The sequence below is a fragment of the Streptopelia decaocto genome (genome assembly GCF_964273445.1).
Source record: "Streptopelia decaocto genome assembly, chromosome: 1".
NCBI lineage: Eukaryota > Metazoa > Chordata > Aves > Columbiformes > Columbidae > Streptopelia > Streptopelia decaocto.
This window is the reverse complement of record NC_138663.1, coordinates 83,143,727-83,160,431: the sequence shown is the minus strand read 5'-3', so window position 1 is coordinate 83,160,431 and position 16,705 is coordinate 83,143,727. Positions and strand designations below refer to the sequence as shown.

Genomic DNA, 16,705 nt, shown 5'->3' with positions numbered 1-16,705 from the left:
ATAACATATGAGATAAAGATGGCACAGGATAAAATGTGAAAACCCAGGGTCCAACACAGTATGTCACAGAGGGATGATAGCTGTGGTTGCTGTTGTTCCCTTTTGCAAGTCCAGCCAAAAAACAAGTTGAGTACATATTGCAAAGATGCAGATGCACACAAAACACTAACATCATCAGCCACACAGACAACACAGAGAGCAGTGTCTTCACATACCCGGAAACAGCATGGGCTTGCAAAAAGGAACAGCAGCAGCCACAGCTATTAGTCTGAGATGAGAGACACCTACTGGGTCTTAGACAACACTAGATTTGGCTCTACTAGCTGAAAGAACAATAGAAGCCTTTTATCCCAGGATTCAGCTGTTCCTTAGTACTGTGAGGGATTAAAGGCACCAACTGTCAGTGCGGGTGAACCGAGACCCTTTATTTTGGCAAGGCACTTACATTTATAGTTAGTATCTGTTGTACATGCATTTAATTTCTGTTTTAATTGGCTTATGGCAGCTGTCCACACACTCAAAGTTATCTTACAATTGGTTTACTTAATCTTTCAGGCAGTTTGGCTAACAGATTGTAAATATATTTTCTTGTACAAAAACATTCTGATTTCTCATTCTATTTTGGTAAAGGTCATTCCAGTAATTCAGGATGACTGTCTGTAAGATACTCCACAGTATTGTCTGCCTTCAAGTTTTGTATATCCTGCTATCAGGGTCTCAGTGCCTACCAAAAGATATCCAAATAAAAATGCTGCTGTAGAATTCACATAAAGAAGATCCACCTCACATGTCACTTTCCTTCAAAATCAAGATGAATCAAGGGAGTGAAAAACTGAGGATCTGAATTTGAAGTTTTGTGGTGCTAGATTTAGTGGTAGTAAAGCTGAAATTCAGCCTTCAAACTGTCTTCCTGAGGCTGACAGGGGTTGGTAGAAATATTACCAGTTCTGATATTGATGGGGTAGGAAACACCCTACTGCAGGGGAACAGATAATTCAAAGTTGTTAGCTAGCAAAGCTAATATTTAAACTGATGATACTTCTTCCCTAATTGAAATTGAGATAAACAGTTGGTTTTGTTGAGGTTTAAATTAAGGGTTTTCATTAGTTCAACTACAGCCAGAACTAAACATAGGTGATTCAATTCTGTGAAGATTTCCATGGTGGATAACATGTAACAGTTGATAAGGTGATACATCCTTCCACAACCAGTAATGGACTTCAAGAAGCAATCCTGGAAAGTGAACAGAAAGCCTACTGATTTTCATTAATGGATACTCATTCTGTTCCTTTTGGGGTTTAGGTGTTCTTAAGCACCTCATTGGAAGCAAGGAAAGGTTTTTTGATTTTGGACAAGCAGACTCCCAGGAACTGACAAGGGAAAACCCGCTAAGCATCAGCTCATCCTGGGCTACTTGGTCCATCCATCATTTCTGATAGAACAAAAATCCTGGTTATTCTGCTTGATAGGGAAAGGGCTCATATTTGGATCCCAACTCATAAGAAAGGGCATCTGAGTGCTGGTATGGATACAGGAATTGTTGTAGGACAAAGTTGATAAGACCAAAATCCAAAGAGCACAATTAATTACTGAAGTTTTTATCCCAAAACAGTTATTTATTGAGCTACTGCTTAACCTTCATCTTCAAATTGTTTCATTATTCAAATGCAAAATAACTTTCTTAAACATTTAGAAAATGGATTGAAAACATACAGTCTGTAATAGTCTCACATAATAAAATCTACACTTTTGCTTGATTTATAATGAAATAAATTATGCCACGTGTTCCACTTTCCCAACAAGCTCATCACCAGTGATCATTCTTGAATGCTTATCACTATAGTTGGATGTAGTGAAGACAAAGAACAACAGGAATAATTGTTGATAATGTGCTGGCTGGCTGACCCACTCTCAAGTTTCTTATTTCCATTTATATTCTACCGAGGCTTCCAAAAGTAATCATGAACACTTGGGCTTCTTAAGAGCCAGGGTGGGCCATGATTTTCTAAAACATGTCCCTGTGGGTTTGATTTTTCAAACAGTATATCTCAGTGCTATCAGGCCATGGTTAATCCAAAGGTAAATACTGTATGGCAGATGCTTTTGAAAAATCAGTCACATATTTAGGTACATGAGGAGAAATTTTTTCTTAGCATTGCTAAAGAGAGAAATATCTCGCTGGACTTAGGTGAGATTTTTCACTCCTTAAATTCTAGAGAGTTTCTAAAAACCTTCCTCAAAAGAAGATTGACTATTTCTGAAAATTCTGCCTCCAACATCTGGCATGAAGCCTTCTGTGACAGACCTCTAAACACAAAGAGCTGTTCAGTCAGCCATAATATGCTTTGTCCTACAACCAGCTACACCAGTGAAATGAGTGTCCTATATAGGTATGTGTTTTCGACCTGCAGTCCTGACAGTGAAGTTATTTGAATATTTAAGTTGGCCACAGTTTGCTTTGAGACTTCTATAAGACACCATAGCCAAATACAGGTTCAGAGCAAGCTCTGCAACACAAGGCAATTCAGCCATGTAAAATATGGTGAAGAACACTGGCTGATTTGCTCTGAGTACAATGCTAACTAGCCAGGGTAAAGCGCTGCACTACCATGACTTTTCTGTTTCTGGAAACTAAGTTAGATCTTTGCATAGCACTAAGTCACCGTAGAAACATGCCAGCTTATTCAGCAACAGCTCAGGCAAGCCTATATGGTATCTCAGTGACCTATCTAAACATACCTAATTCATGACATGCAAGTGGAAGGCAGGGTTTCTTATCAGAGACCTATACGCAACAACGTGTAGGATAAATAAGTTAGTACGACTTATGAAAATCTTCATAGTTCTTGAAATCCTTTGTCCATGTATATTTTTCACTAGGCTTTAAAATATCACCTTATACTTTGCAATTGTTGATATGTTGCTTTTAAACAACCAACCTATTTCAATTTTTAAAACGTGTAACAAAGTTCAGCCAAAATCAGGTTCTAAAGAGCACTGAAATAAACAGGACTATTCAGAAGACAGGTCATCACCAGTAAGATTTCACATTCCAAGTATCTTTCTTCCTATAAAATTATTTCTTATTATTAACAATGTGGCTACTTCTACAATCCTGATCACAAAGTAGGATTCAGTGGTGTTAGATGTCAAACAGAATAAAAGACTGTTACTGTCCCAAGTATATTGTCAACTAACTGAAGACAATATTTGTAAAACTGAAGATCAGAGGATTTTAAGATTCACTTACACCTACACTCAGAACACAGCAGAATATTTGGAAGATCAAGCAAATCTGATGGTGCCATGTAGTGTTGTATAAATGTATGATCTGTCTAAACATGCCCCACTATGTTATGGCCTGATACAGCAAGACTTCTTATTCATATCAGATTGAAGTTCAATGGTTTTCTCTTTCACTTTATCTTCATGTTCCTTTAAAATCCTGGGGGAAAGAAACAATACTTTTGAGGAAAAAAAGTCAATGATACCCATAAGACATCAAAACAAGAAAACATTTACTCAAGCCTACTAAATTGTCCAGAGATTAACAGAAAATGACAGAATTTTGTGAACTAACAAACAAACAAACAAACAGCTATGATGGCTCCATCACAAAGCCGTCTTCATTCATTTAGTTAGAAAAATGTAGTTGGTGCTGAGTGTTAGAATTTATTGTATATTACAGAGACTCAAAACTGTGACTTTCATTTGTTATTTTTGAGGCTGGAGCAAAACAAAACCACATCTGGCTACCTAGACATTTATCAATTACTTGACACATTCACAAAATTTCACTAACTCCAGCAAAAATATTAAAGATCTGCTAATTTATTACCAGAGTTTTCACCTCTGTAAGCAGCTCAGAAGGGACAGATTTACCTGTGTTTTTACCCCTAGCCTTTATAAAGCTTCAAAAATCCACCTCTCTCTTTTCCTAGCCCCCAAGCAGACAGCAGAATTTGAGCTGTAATGAGCAGAGGGAAGAAAGCAGCACATCCAATGTCTTACTTCAAGGACTCAGCAGCATCCATTTCCAAGCATATTTCTCCAATCCTTCAAGAAATTCCTGCAAGAACTATCACCGCATCCTAGGCCCGCAGCTGCCCTAGCAACAATTCAGGGGTTTCTGGGTCTATACAGAGCTCGATTAGTTTTCACAGGACTCTTTATGAACCAGAGTACCTGCTCAGTTGAAGCAACAGGCTCCAGACCACTTTAAAAGGAACAAATATTACATCACCTTAAGTTCCTATCAAACTGATTGAACAGAATTTACTCCATCACCAGTGACAGGGAAGTCAGGCTTGTAGAGAACTCATAGATTGTGTTTTCTTCTTACCTAGCTAAGTGAAGCACAGATTTCTTGGTATTGTACCCAGAATATGCACTGCATTCATAGAAAATTAAATTGTAATCCTAGAATCAAACAGATAGACCATTTCAATTGATTTTGCACATTATCTCACTCCAGGTTTAAAAAAGCAGAACAGATATATTGAAATGTGCCAATAAAGAAACAGAAATAGATCATCTTGGGAAAAATTAGGATTTAATTATAGAGCCAACAGTAAAGAGTAATAAAAGAAAGTAAGTGCAAGTGTGCCTCTAAACAACATATATATGCATTTCTCAGCAGATACTTAATCTATACAGTGGCTTTTGCTTTAAGAGCTTGATCTCTCAAAGGCTCAAATGTAAATAATGCCTTGTAAGGTACTGAAGTCTTGTGAACTTTCCTCGTGATGATGAGAACAACCTTTTCCAGAAAATGACCAGTTAGAAACCCCAGCAAAAAATAACAATAAATTTATTCTATTTCATTTTTTGTACTTCTGAAATTTTTTTGAACCTTCATTTACAGTCAGTCTGAATATTTGGTTTTGTAGCCCTGGGAGCTTTGCAGTTTGGATAAATAAATGGTCACGCCCTGGGGATGTTCTTAGCACTTCAGCTGAAGTCTTATCATGATAAATGCGAGATCATCTGCACAAAAGCCTGACCTGGCAGTTGTGATGGCAAGAGGAGTTCGAGAGGGAATGACAGATTATCCTCTCCACATCTGACTACTTTGACAAGATATTATATTGAAGCTCACCTACATTGCCTCTATGGTATTACTATATGTCCTTTTACCCATCCAAATTACAACTTGCTATTCACTTTCTGCTTTTCTATGTGCCTTATTGCTATTTATAAGAGTAGCTCAAAATTCAAACAAATAACTCAGTATCTTAGGAAATGACAATCACATGTCTGCATATTTTCATTTGTATGCTGTTAATTGTGATTACTACACTTGTACTTATTTAACAACCCTTCATAAAACACAGTTCAGTTTACAAAAGTTCCCATTAAAATGACCAAGTACTTCAGTTTTGGTTTCTGTTGGTGGTGGTGTTTTGTTGTTGTTTGGTAGTGTTGTGGGGTTTTTGTTGCTTTTTTTTTTTAATATACTATGCTTCCAAAATTGTACAGCTTTTTGAAATTTTTATCATCTTCATGAAAGTTCAAAGACAAAAAGTGGGGAAAAGAAGTTTCATAAATATGGTAGTCTATTTTAGCAGCTCTAAAAATGCTTCAGTGTTATCAAATGTCAGTTTTAAATATGCTGTCAATGGTTATATGTTTTTTTCTAATGATCATCAGGATTAAACCACTTGTACTGATTTCTGGGTGGCCAGATAAGCACAGAAAAACAGAGAAGGGAAGAAATCAGGCAATGTTAGTGTTGGATGGATATTTTATTGATTTTTTTAACAGTGTTGTAAGGAACCATTGAAGGAGGAATGTTGTTTTTACAACTGATCTGGCACCTGACCCCAGCTGAGGGAGAAGGACTGATAGACATCAGACTATGAATCCTTAATGTAAAACAAAGTCTCTTCAAACTAATCCCTGAATGCAAACTGATTACTGTATTTAATAAATTAATCTAGGGGGAAGGGTAGCCAAAGAGCCAGGAATCCATATTTTAAATGAATCAATAAGGGGAAGGGTGTTGTTAGAATTAGATGAATGAATCATGTAAACTGAGGCAGGCATCAGGTAGGTGGTAAACTCTGCAGTATCCAACCAGTGGGGAACAGGGGAGGGAATTTGCAGTTGGGATTTGTGGGGAATATAAGCAGGGGCTTTTTGCCCTATTCTGTGTGCCTACCTTTAGGTAGAACACCTGGTCTTGCAAAAATCATTAATAAAACATGTTTTGCTGAGAGATCCTTGCCTGGGTCTATTATATTTGCAAGGTAATAATTTCCTACAGGGTTTTGTATATTTATAAGGAGGTAACACTATGATTCTCTTGCTTTACTTAGAAAAAGATAAAGTCTGACTGGCTCAAATTTCTTGCTAGCTACACAAACAGAAGTTTGAAATAAAATTTACCCTCCTTTCTTCTGCTCAGCTGATCAGAACTCTAATTGGAAACCTACTGTGGTCAGTATCTAGCTACTTTACATCAGTCAAGCAGAGAGTGATACTACTCCTACATTTTTCCACATACAACAGAATTTCACTAGAGGAGAACTCTCAGTGATGACATAATTTATGCTGCCATGAATCGGAATGAATTTTTCAACAAATTCCATGGGTAGGGCAAATTCTCATTGGTGAAAGATAACAATTTATACTCAGTTGATATAAATTTCTTATTTCTGTCAGTCTGGCAAACAGGTCCTTCTCTGGAGGGGGAGTCAGCCTGGAAATGCAAAGTGTCATTCCTTTGAATCAGGGAGGAAACTTTAATTGATAGCCTACACAAAGAGGACAAAGTAGCAGAAGGCAAGATACATTTATTTAACAAGCCAGGAAAAGCTATCCCTCTCCATCCAGGAATTAGCTATTGAAGTTGGGAGACCACTGGCCACTACTTCACATTCAAAAGTTACATACAAATCAGCAGGCATCTAAAGAACAGGGAGGAAAATGAACAATTACCAGAGGAAGCCGGGCAATTTCTGTCCTGTAAAGTACTATCACTCTGATAAGAATAGCCCCCTCATTAGCAGTATTTGTGTAACAATGGCACTGGCAGATTGATAAAGGTGGCAGTGTATGAACACATAGTAACAGTCCTTATCCCATGAAACACACCTAGTCTTCAGAGTCAAAGGAGACAAAGGCATTATTATTTTACAATTGAGGAACAGAGATAGAGAAGGATTTATTGACCCATTTAAGTTCATTCAAGAAGTCTATGAAGGGCCGAAATAAAATCATGCTACTTGAATGCCTGAGCAGCACATATATCATAAGCCATTTTATTTAAATAGTTTGCAGTGGTTACACTAATCCACTCAAACGGAATATTGGCTCTTCCTGGGTGGTCACAACATGATCTGAATACTCTCTGTGGTGGTGTTGTGCTCATATGAATTCTTGATCAGTGAACAGAAATTTGTTAAATGGAGTTTTCCTTCTGGATCTTCTGCTAAAAAAGTCAAATGTCCTTTCCTTTCCTTTCCTTTCCTTTCCTTTCCTTTCCTTTCCTTTCCTTTCCTTTCCTTTCCTTTCCTTTCCTTTCCTTTCCTTTCCTTTCCTTTCCTTTCCTTTCCTTTCCTTTCCTTTCCTTTCCTTTCCTTTCCTTTCCTTTCCTTTCCTTTCCTTTCCTTTCCTTTCCTTTCCTTTCCTTTCCTTTCCTTTCCTTTCCTTTCTCCTTTCCTTTCCTTTCTCCTTTCCTCCCCCTCTCATTCTTTCTTTTCTCTTTTCTTTTCTTTTCTTTTCTTTTCTTTTCTTTTCTTTTCTTTTCTTTTCTTTTCTTTTCTTTTCTTTTCTTTTCTTTTCTTTTCTTTTCTTTTCTTTTCTTCTTCTTTTCTTTTCTTTTCTTTTCTTTTCTTTTCTTTTCTTTTCTTTTCTTTTCTTTTCTTTTCTTTTCTTTTCTTTTCTTTTCTTTTCTTTTCTTTTCTTTTCTTTTCTTTTCTTTCCTTTCCTTTCCTTTCCTTTTCCTTTCCTTTTCCTTTCCTTTTATTTTCTTTTATTTTTCTTTCTTCTTTCTTTTCCTTTCCTTTTCCTTTTCTTTTATTTTCTTTTATTTTTCTTTCTCTCCTTTTCTCTTTATATTCCCAGTATCTCTATCAAGAGAGTTTTATGTTTTCCATCAGGTCATTCTTGAACTGCATGTGAACATTTTGGTTTGTGTTCGCTACTTCTCCCTGCAAAGTCTATTCTGCAAAATTCTCCTTACCACTATGATGTTTACTCTTTAATTCATCCAGCTACAGATCAGCTTCATCACAATCTTGTTGTTTCCTATGATGCCTTCCAAAATCCTAATTCTCCTTTCCTAGGGTATCCCACATACACTGCAACTACCAGTCTTCCCAAATGAAATCAAAATAATTCCTTTCAGGCTGTCATTCTTCCTTTAAAAAATGAACTGTGCTGCCTGATTTTCAAAGCCATTATGTGACATGTGCATTATAATGGGAGCCCACGTGTTACTGACTGAATTTGTACTACATTGACTTGTGAGATGTGGGCCTGAAGCAAAGTAAGAGTAAACACAGCTGGGCTGGAATGCCCCTATATATTAGAATAATACATCTTTGTTTTACTAGTACAATTTTTTAAAGTGCTAAATGACACGTAAGACACCTACTCTGTCCATTTAGCATTTATGTGTCATTTGTTTTTTCACAGAAGGATTCAGTTTTACACCATGGAGTCTGTCCTAGCTTCTAGGGTCTCACAGCTATCTGCATTTCCATGTATACAAGAAAACAAACCAGATTTCCTAAAGGGAGAACCTTTGACAAATGAAGTTCAAGGCTGATGTTGCTTCCCTATAAAAACAAAATAATGGATACAAAGCTGAAAACAGAGGTATGCTTGAAAAAGGCTGTATGAATAATCAAAATAACATAAAAAGAGATCTGGCCCTAATTCTTTCAGTTATAGAGAGGTGCCTAGCAGTAGTCTTTCCTATATACCAAGAAAAATTCAGCTGCACTTCAAATTTTGAAACCTTTTTTTTTTTGGTTACCAGCAAGCAGAGCTGCAAATCAACTTTCAAAGGAGAAAAAAGTACATACATGAAATCCAGCACGTTGTTTATTTTAGGTAAATTCCTACCAACTCAGTTAATTTCTCAGGAATATTGAAATGACTTGTTTCTAAATAAATGAATATTATGGAGGCATTGGTGTTCAAACTATACGCATTGTCTAGAGAGATTTAAAAAAAAAAATGGATGGGCATAGTACACAGGAATATAAACAAGTATCTGCTATTTGCAGTCCCTTAATGCTTAAATTATGGCCCATGGATCACCAGTGGTCTGGTAGATGCAGACTGTTAACTCTAGTTATTTTATCTCCTTGATGGAAAGTTACTAAAAGTAAACGTTTTCTACTCCTATCATAGGAATAGCAGATGGTCTTCTGTGGTTCTACAGCAGGTAGGAGGGAGAAAAGATCCTCAAATTACCTCTCTGTTAAGAATCCATAGACAAGAGGGAAAAAGAGAAAGAAAAAGAGCAGAGATGGAAAAAATAGAAAAAGAGAACAAAGGAAAAGAGGTGAGGTAGAGATAGGAGAGTGAATTCATAAATATTTTTCACCACTCATTTTTTTAATCTAGACAGCTTTTAAATACTGTAATTATCAGCACTTACATCACTGAGACCTGAACTGATGAGTGTGATGAGGTTCCTAATCCTTAAAAAACTTGTCTGATTAAAATGAATCTGTGTTTCTATGAATTTTGACACATTCAGACTCCATTTTAAAACCTTCACCTTCAAGTTTTTTAAGAAGTTCCCTCAAATTTTTGTACCTTAGCAAGATGTTCTCCCATTCCCATAGGAACCTCACGTTCCTTTTCATTATCAGTTTTATTACCCAACAAGAGCACAGGTACATTTTCCCCATTTGTCTCCTGCAGAACAAAGAATAAATATCAACTGAGGCATTGTATTTAAAAAAATCACAGATCAAGATAATAAAAACTAACAGTTGTCACACTGCAACGAGACATTTAAGACATCACATGAGTCAGGTACATGCTGCTTTACTTAGAAACATGTCAGGAATTAAAGTTGCATAAAAGGCATGAAAAAGAGAGAATGTTACAGATTGCACTAACTTGGTGTTTTTTAATGCTAGAGACCTCAGTAACTTGACATTTTTTAATAACAGCACAAAAGCTCATCAGACTATAATAAAATGGGAAAGAGAAAACTACCATGCTACACATTCTCTGACATTGTGTGTTTATAGCACTGCTTTTCTAATTACATGGACAGGAAAATAATGAGAACATCTGGATACAATTATGACAAATAAATTATATAAAGTAGTGGAGAGATACACAGAATAGCCCCTCAAAACACATAGAAAAGGCATGAATCTAAATTAGTTCTGAAAATGGTTAGAATTATCACAATGAGTACATTCATAAAGCAAGCTGAATACTGCAGCAGTAAATGGACTTAGCCGTATGTCTTCAACTTAGCAATAGTTTGTAGCAAACAAAACTAGTCAGTAATGATGAATGAACTATGACAGCTTGGAAAAAGATTTTGGCCACAGTATTTGACTTTTCTGGATCAAAAGCTGGAACTCTCCTCTAGTTTTTACCATACTGAATTATAACAATCACTGATTTGTTAAGATCATATATTTAATAAGGACCTGTTCTTACAAAATACATGCTACTATTACTTCAATAGAGCTACTCAGATGAGGAATAACTATATCTGGTTGGAAACATTTGCATGATCAAGTCCTATTTCCAAATTGCAAAGCCACCTATTTGCCATTACAGAAAGCTGTGTATTATACTAGAACACATGCCAAATAAAATCAGACTAAATGATCTTCGCCTACCAATTTGTTCCCTACTTTTTCAGTAGCAATACTCTGCAACAGTGAGAAAATAGGAAGTCACACTTCATTCTCTCTAGTGACTCAGTCCTTTATGGTAGCAGCCTCAGTATTATTTTTATTTTCTGTTTTGGCCACAAGCACATTCAGCTGCTTGTACTCTAAATATGTTGCCTATGAGCTATGGAGATATACCAAGAAACAAAAAGAGAATTTTTAATTAACTGAAGCCACTCAGTGGCATGAGTTATGGTTTTGTTTTAATGTGGTTCAAAGGATGATTCCAGGAAACTGAACTGTCTACCACGAGACAGTTTTATAGCACTAATGTAGATACTATAGCTTTAAGTTTATGGCTTATGTTTACAAGACAGTCAATTTCCCGTGAACTACATACTTGGTTGTCAAACTGGTAGTGAATGCTCAGTAATCATCACACTATCATCACTGATCCAAAGCACTTCCCAGTGCTAGTGGTGATACAATGGGAGTCATCAGCTAGATAACCCTTAGAAGAAATCAGAGGACTCCATGCTGGGCTTTCCCCACCACTCATTTTAAGTCCTTAAAACCCTGGAACTGTGATTATTTTCATAGTCATAGAGATTCTAAAAACAGCTTTACTGGTAACTGTGCAGACCAAGATCACGAACAAAAATGTAATTGTGACTACACAATAAACATGCTGCTCTCTGCGCTTTGCTCTGCTAACACTCCCTGTCCAGAAGAAGGTAGAGAATAATGGCACCACAGTTTAGATATAAAGTTATGTCATGTTACCTCAATGCTTATCAGCCACTGCTTAACAGCTGTGAATGTGTCTTTTGCTGTTATATCATACATCACAATGACACCATCTGCTTTTCTGAAAAATTGCTTGGTAATACTTCGGTACCTACAAGAAAGAACCTGTTTATAACTCTCTTCAACAGAAGCAGCAATCTGACAATGTAAGTTTTATCATAATCCCACCTTGCACTCCCAAAGGAAAGTGCTGCCATACAGTTTCCGCTAATCATAAGCATTAAATCCCTGTTAATTTGGTTTACATAGGTATTCTAAAATTCCACAAACTAGACAAGGGAGAAGCTGTAATAGTGATCTTCACTGCAGATCCTGTTTGAAAGGTGAGGCTTATTATGAATTGCAGTAAACAATCCCATTCTTCCTGAATCATCAGATCATTTTTCTCATTCAGTAGAAGATTCACAGAGGGCACTACTAACACCACAAATTACTGCAACAGCAAATAAATTATTTGCAAAAAAATATTATTCGAAAGTGCTTGGAAAAGTGCCCTCTGCTTTCTTTAACTGATTCTGAGTTAGTCCGGATAATCAGCTGCATATCTTACCTTTTCCCATCCTCTTTCATTTTAAGTTTGGAGCAGAAATTTCTCCCTCACAAAGTGCTCTAACAAAAGCTAGCTAGAATTCTGTTTGGGAATTTTTTCCCAAGTTTCCTGTAGAAAATGTAGATCATCATTATCACCCTTGCTTTTAGTAACAGAAAAATACACAATAGGTGAGGACATTGGAAAGGAAATTACCACTGAAAACTTACAAAAACTTGTGAGATCTTCAACTACAATGGTATTGTTTTGGTGGAAAACAAACAAACAAGCAAAGAAAACCACAACTTTATAGGAATAATTCTAGATACGTTTTAAAATAAGCCTTCCTCCTAAAGAAACTGTGCGGTACGAAACTTTTAACAGCTTTAATAATCTCTTCTACAGATCGGCAGTTTTTTCAGTGAACACTTAGCACAAAATGAGCACATAATCACTGGTAGGGAAGGATCTATATTGTGAATTCACTGGCTCTATTAGGAATTCGTTCCTCTCCTGAGAGGCAGGATTAGGCAGGATTAGATCCATGCTTACTAATCTTCAAACAGATGATTCAAGGAAGCAAACCTTAGAATGTATATTGGTTTTGGCTGGGATAGAGTTAAATTTCATCATACTAGCCATACAGGGCCATGTTTTGGACTTGTGATGAAAACAGTGTGGGTAACACACCAGTGGTGCTTAGACAGTGTCAAGGCCTCTTCTGTTTCCTGGACCAGTGAGCAGGCTGGGGTGCACAAGAAGTTGGGAGGGGAACACACTTGCAACAGCTGACCCCAACTGACCAAATATCCAAAAATTCCACACCATACAACATTGTGCTAAGCAATAAAACTGTGGAGAGAAGAGAGGTTGGCTGAGGCTGCAGTTGCTCAGGGATGGGCTGGGCATAGATCAGTTGGTGGTAAGCAACTGGGGTTTTTTTGCATGACTTGTTTTTCTTGGGTTTGTTTCTTTTCCTCTTAATTGTTGTGTGTGTTTGTTTGTTTGTTTGTTTGTTTGATGGGGGGTTTTATTATTATTAAACTGTCTTTATTGCCACATATTAGTTTTCTCACTTTCACCCTTCTGATTCTTTACCCCATCCCACTGGATGGGGAAGTGAGTGAAGTGTGGTGTTTAGCTGACTACCAAGGTTAAACCACAAAAGAATGTGTCTTACCGTTCCTGGCCAGCTGTGTCCCATAGTTGCAGGGCTACCTGGGTATTATCTACTGTGATGGTTTTCACATTGTAATCCACACCTGTAACAGAAATACAAGGTAGATTGTCTCTTTATAAACTCAGTTTGATCTTTGAAAACCTGATCCAGAAAATAGCAACAATTGCAGAAAGGTAACTAGATACTACATTAAAAATTATGTCCATACTCTCTAACTATCACAGATCAACAAGAGCTTTTATGTGCCAGAAGTTTTGAGTAATAAAATACTGAATGTTAACAGAGCAGATGAATTTTGTAAAAGCTGTAAGATAAGTAACTTTCCAAATCAGTGTATATGAGTCAAGGGTCCATTTGCCAGTCCACAGCAGTCGAAGCTAGTCAGCCTGGAATTCATGCTGTCTGAAATTTCAGTGTTTAGTCTGAGTATGCCACATAGGCACATTCTACAGTTAGTGGAAAAACACAAGGCACCACACTAAGGGGACAGTGGAACCTAAGATAAATGCTGAAGATAGATGGACTGAATATATGGAGAACTTCCTCCTCTCTTCAGAATATAGAACATGGGCTGACTACAGTTAGGTTAGTCCTCTAATTTTTATGTGGCTAAATGCAAGTGAGACAAAATTCATTTATCTATTTTTTTTAAATTTATCCTCTCCAAGTTTCCTAACCTGAGATGATATAAGTACCTTCTGGATATTTATAATGATAATTAGAATCTTAAATATTAATCACTGCCTACTCCTAATGACAACCCGCATTTTCTTGTATCACACTGTATGGTATCCTAGATACAGAATAATAGAATAATTCAGGTTGGAAGGGACCTCAGCAGGTCATCAAAAGTTTCTTTGGAGCCATTTTCCACATCAACACGATTTTTATTGCTGGCATTAATGAAGAAGCATCAATGGGCAATTAAGAAATCTGGATGGAGGATATATCCATTGCTTATAATCTAAGGGAAGAAATTTGAGCTATGAGAGAACAGTCTTCTCTAGGTTGTTCACTTAACTTCTGAACTGTCTGTATCTTGCCAGCCATAGTCCACACCTATGAAACTCATTGACGTGAAGACTAGATCAAAGCTATGACAAATAGTTTCTTGCTATTGCATTTGCAAGAACACTGGATGACCAGCCAAAAGATTAAAAGGTCTCGTGCATTCCTGTGCTTTTCTTCTGGAAACTCCAGGCAATTGCACACACTGTGTAAGACCTCAGAGTCTAAAGAAGTGCATCAGCCATTTACAAGACAACAGGGATAGCACAGAACACCAGATTCTTAAATGTAGACAATTGCATATAGATGTCTAATCTCCCATTACAGTTAATGAAGATCTAGCCAATGAAGAACTGGGAGTCTAGGAAATGATGAAGCTTACCCTGAAGTAGGCACCAAGAGTCAGATTAATTGGTCGCTAGGCTCCTCTGACTGGATTGATTTGGAGAGGGTGGTGGGGTAGAATTCAGCTGTTTGCTCTTAGGCACCTAGTGCTGAGATGCCATTTGGTATTCAAAACATCTGTTTCAATCTGGAAAGACGCCCAGCAGACCTGCTTTCTTCTAAAGCAGCAGCTGAAGGCCAGGTGAAATATCTTATAGTGCCAAAATTAATTTAAATCCCTATGCTAATATCTCAGATCTTCCCTGACTCTAATGTGAACTTAGACACTCAATATACCAGTAGAAATTTAAACTTAGGTGTCTTTACCTACCCTGTAAGTCGAAGGTGTGACAGCAACTGCTCACCTGATGTTCTTAGATTGTCACAAATGCAAGACATATCTATTAATTTAAATATCTTTTATTGTGAAAAAAATTTATTTCATATATGCTACAGAATAAGTAAGGCCCAAATACAGACTAAATGTAATGAACATTGGCAGTAACTCAGCTGCATTTCAATAACCTATACTTGAGTTTTTGTACCTTGTTTGCGTCTGACTTTTGACAGTTTGGTTTACAACTTCGCGCAACATAAGTACAACATAGGTTTTGAAATGTTTCGCTTTGAAAACATTGGTCTGACATATTTCTTTGGTTCTTAATATAATGCTAAATCTTCAAACATAACTCAGATATTCTACTTTCTCTCTAAAAGACAATCTGATTACTTAGAGGGATAGAGATGGAGTATGGAGGTGGGATGGTTAGTACAGTGCAGTTCAGGGAACAGGATATCAGTTTCAGAACAGTGAGATCTGCAAGGAAATTCTCACTTCACTGAAATCAGTAGGATTTTTCTGATTTCTTTCAGTGCTGCCACGATTTCAGTACGGAACCTACTCTGAAACCTCTTCATCAATTATCTGCTTCCCAGTTTAGGAGAACTCACTTTGCATCTCCTGCTCTGCTTTTGGATAATAATCTGTATGTTTCTGTTTTATAACACTAGACCTGATCTCAGTAGAAGCTGCTAAGTACTGTTGGAATAAACATAATAATAGTAATAATGTTTCTTAAACTTACCTACAGTAGCAGTTGTGCCTGGGAAAAAACGATCTTCACAAAATCGTCTTAAAAATGAAGTCTTTCCAACACTTGAATTGCCCACAAAAATAATCTTGAATAAGCGGTCTGGAACAGAGTTTACTCTTTTCTCCTTTAAGTAAGAGCAAACATTAGCCTCCAACTGTTCTACAAATCCTGTTGCCTTTCCATTTTGTCTTGTCTTCAAGGCTAACTGATATGGGAAAAAAAAGGTATTTTATCCTAACATGTTCTCCATTACTCTTAAAGCGATATACTCTTTCTTAAAATAACTCAGAATTTCAGAAGTTTGCCATGCATCATTCCAGGTAATTTGAAGTGCAGTGATTTGGACTGAGCTCTCGAAGTATACTTAATATGAACATAAGACTGCACTGAAAAATGCATCATTATTTCCAAAAGAAAATGGTTTATGTTCATCCCTGCAAATCAAAATGCATAACACTTCACTCAGCTCTGCTCAGTAGTTTCATCCTGTACCAATGGAAACAGCACATATTTACCTAGATAACTGAAGCAAAGTCATAATTGTTTGGCTTATCACCAGATTCTTTTCTTTGTGACTTCTGTGGAGCCAAGAGTTTCCATGTAACTACTGCACTTCTATATCTGTTTAACATTACAGGTAAAAGCATGGGGGAAAGAGAGAGAATTAGACCCAGATAATCAGGCTGTAAACATTCAGCTATATTTCTGTCATTTAGCTTTTTAAGCAGAAACAAGAACAATTTGTTCTGCCTGTCCATGTCCTGTTTACTGTGGGCTAAGCTAAGTGGATGCTGGAGACAATATTTATAGCCTATGTCAACTAGGTCGTTATTCCGAAGACCATTGTATAATATGTACATCAGGAGTTGCTTAGGGAAGAACA

The 16,705-nt window shown here is 36.8% G+C and overlaps 1 protein-coding gene across 8 annotated transcripts in view; it reads right to left on the bottom strand.

The window, feature by feature from the left end:
• Positions 1-1,586: 1,586 nt before the first annotated feature.
• CRACR2A (calcium release activated channel regulator 2A) overlaps positions 1,587-16,705 on the bottom strand; it is a 67,485-nt gene continuing 52,366 nt past the window's right edge. For 2 of the 8 annotated variants that reach the window (XM_082042961.1, XM_082042966.1), the window contains 7 exons: positions 15,814-16,027; positions 13,337-13,418; positions 11,604-11,718; positions 9,775-9,876; positions 8,727-8,783; positions 4,343-4,419; positions 1,587-3,445 (listed from right to left, as the gene is read on the bottom strand). In XM_082042961.1, the coding sequence (XP_081899087.1) occupies positions 3,355-3,445; positions 4,343-4,419; positions 8,727-8,783; positions 9,775-9,876; positions 11,604-11,718; positions 13,337-13,418; positions 15,814-16,027 (738 nt within the window). In that variant the 3' untranslated portion in view covers positions 1,587-3,354. Of the gene's footprint in view, positions 3,446-4,342; positions 4,420-6,939; positions 7,101-8,050; positions 8,784-9,774; positions 9,877-11,409; positions 11,454-11,537; positions 11,719-13,336; positions 13,419-15,813; positions 16,028-16,705 lie in introns of those variants that run through there. The other 6 variants (XR_014183105.1, XM_082042963.1, XM_082042962.1 and 3 more) reach the window with 6 other exon arrangements.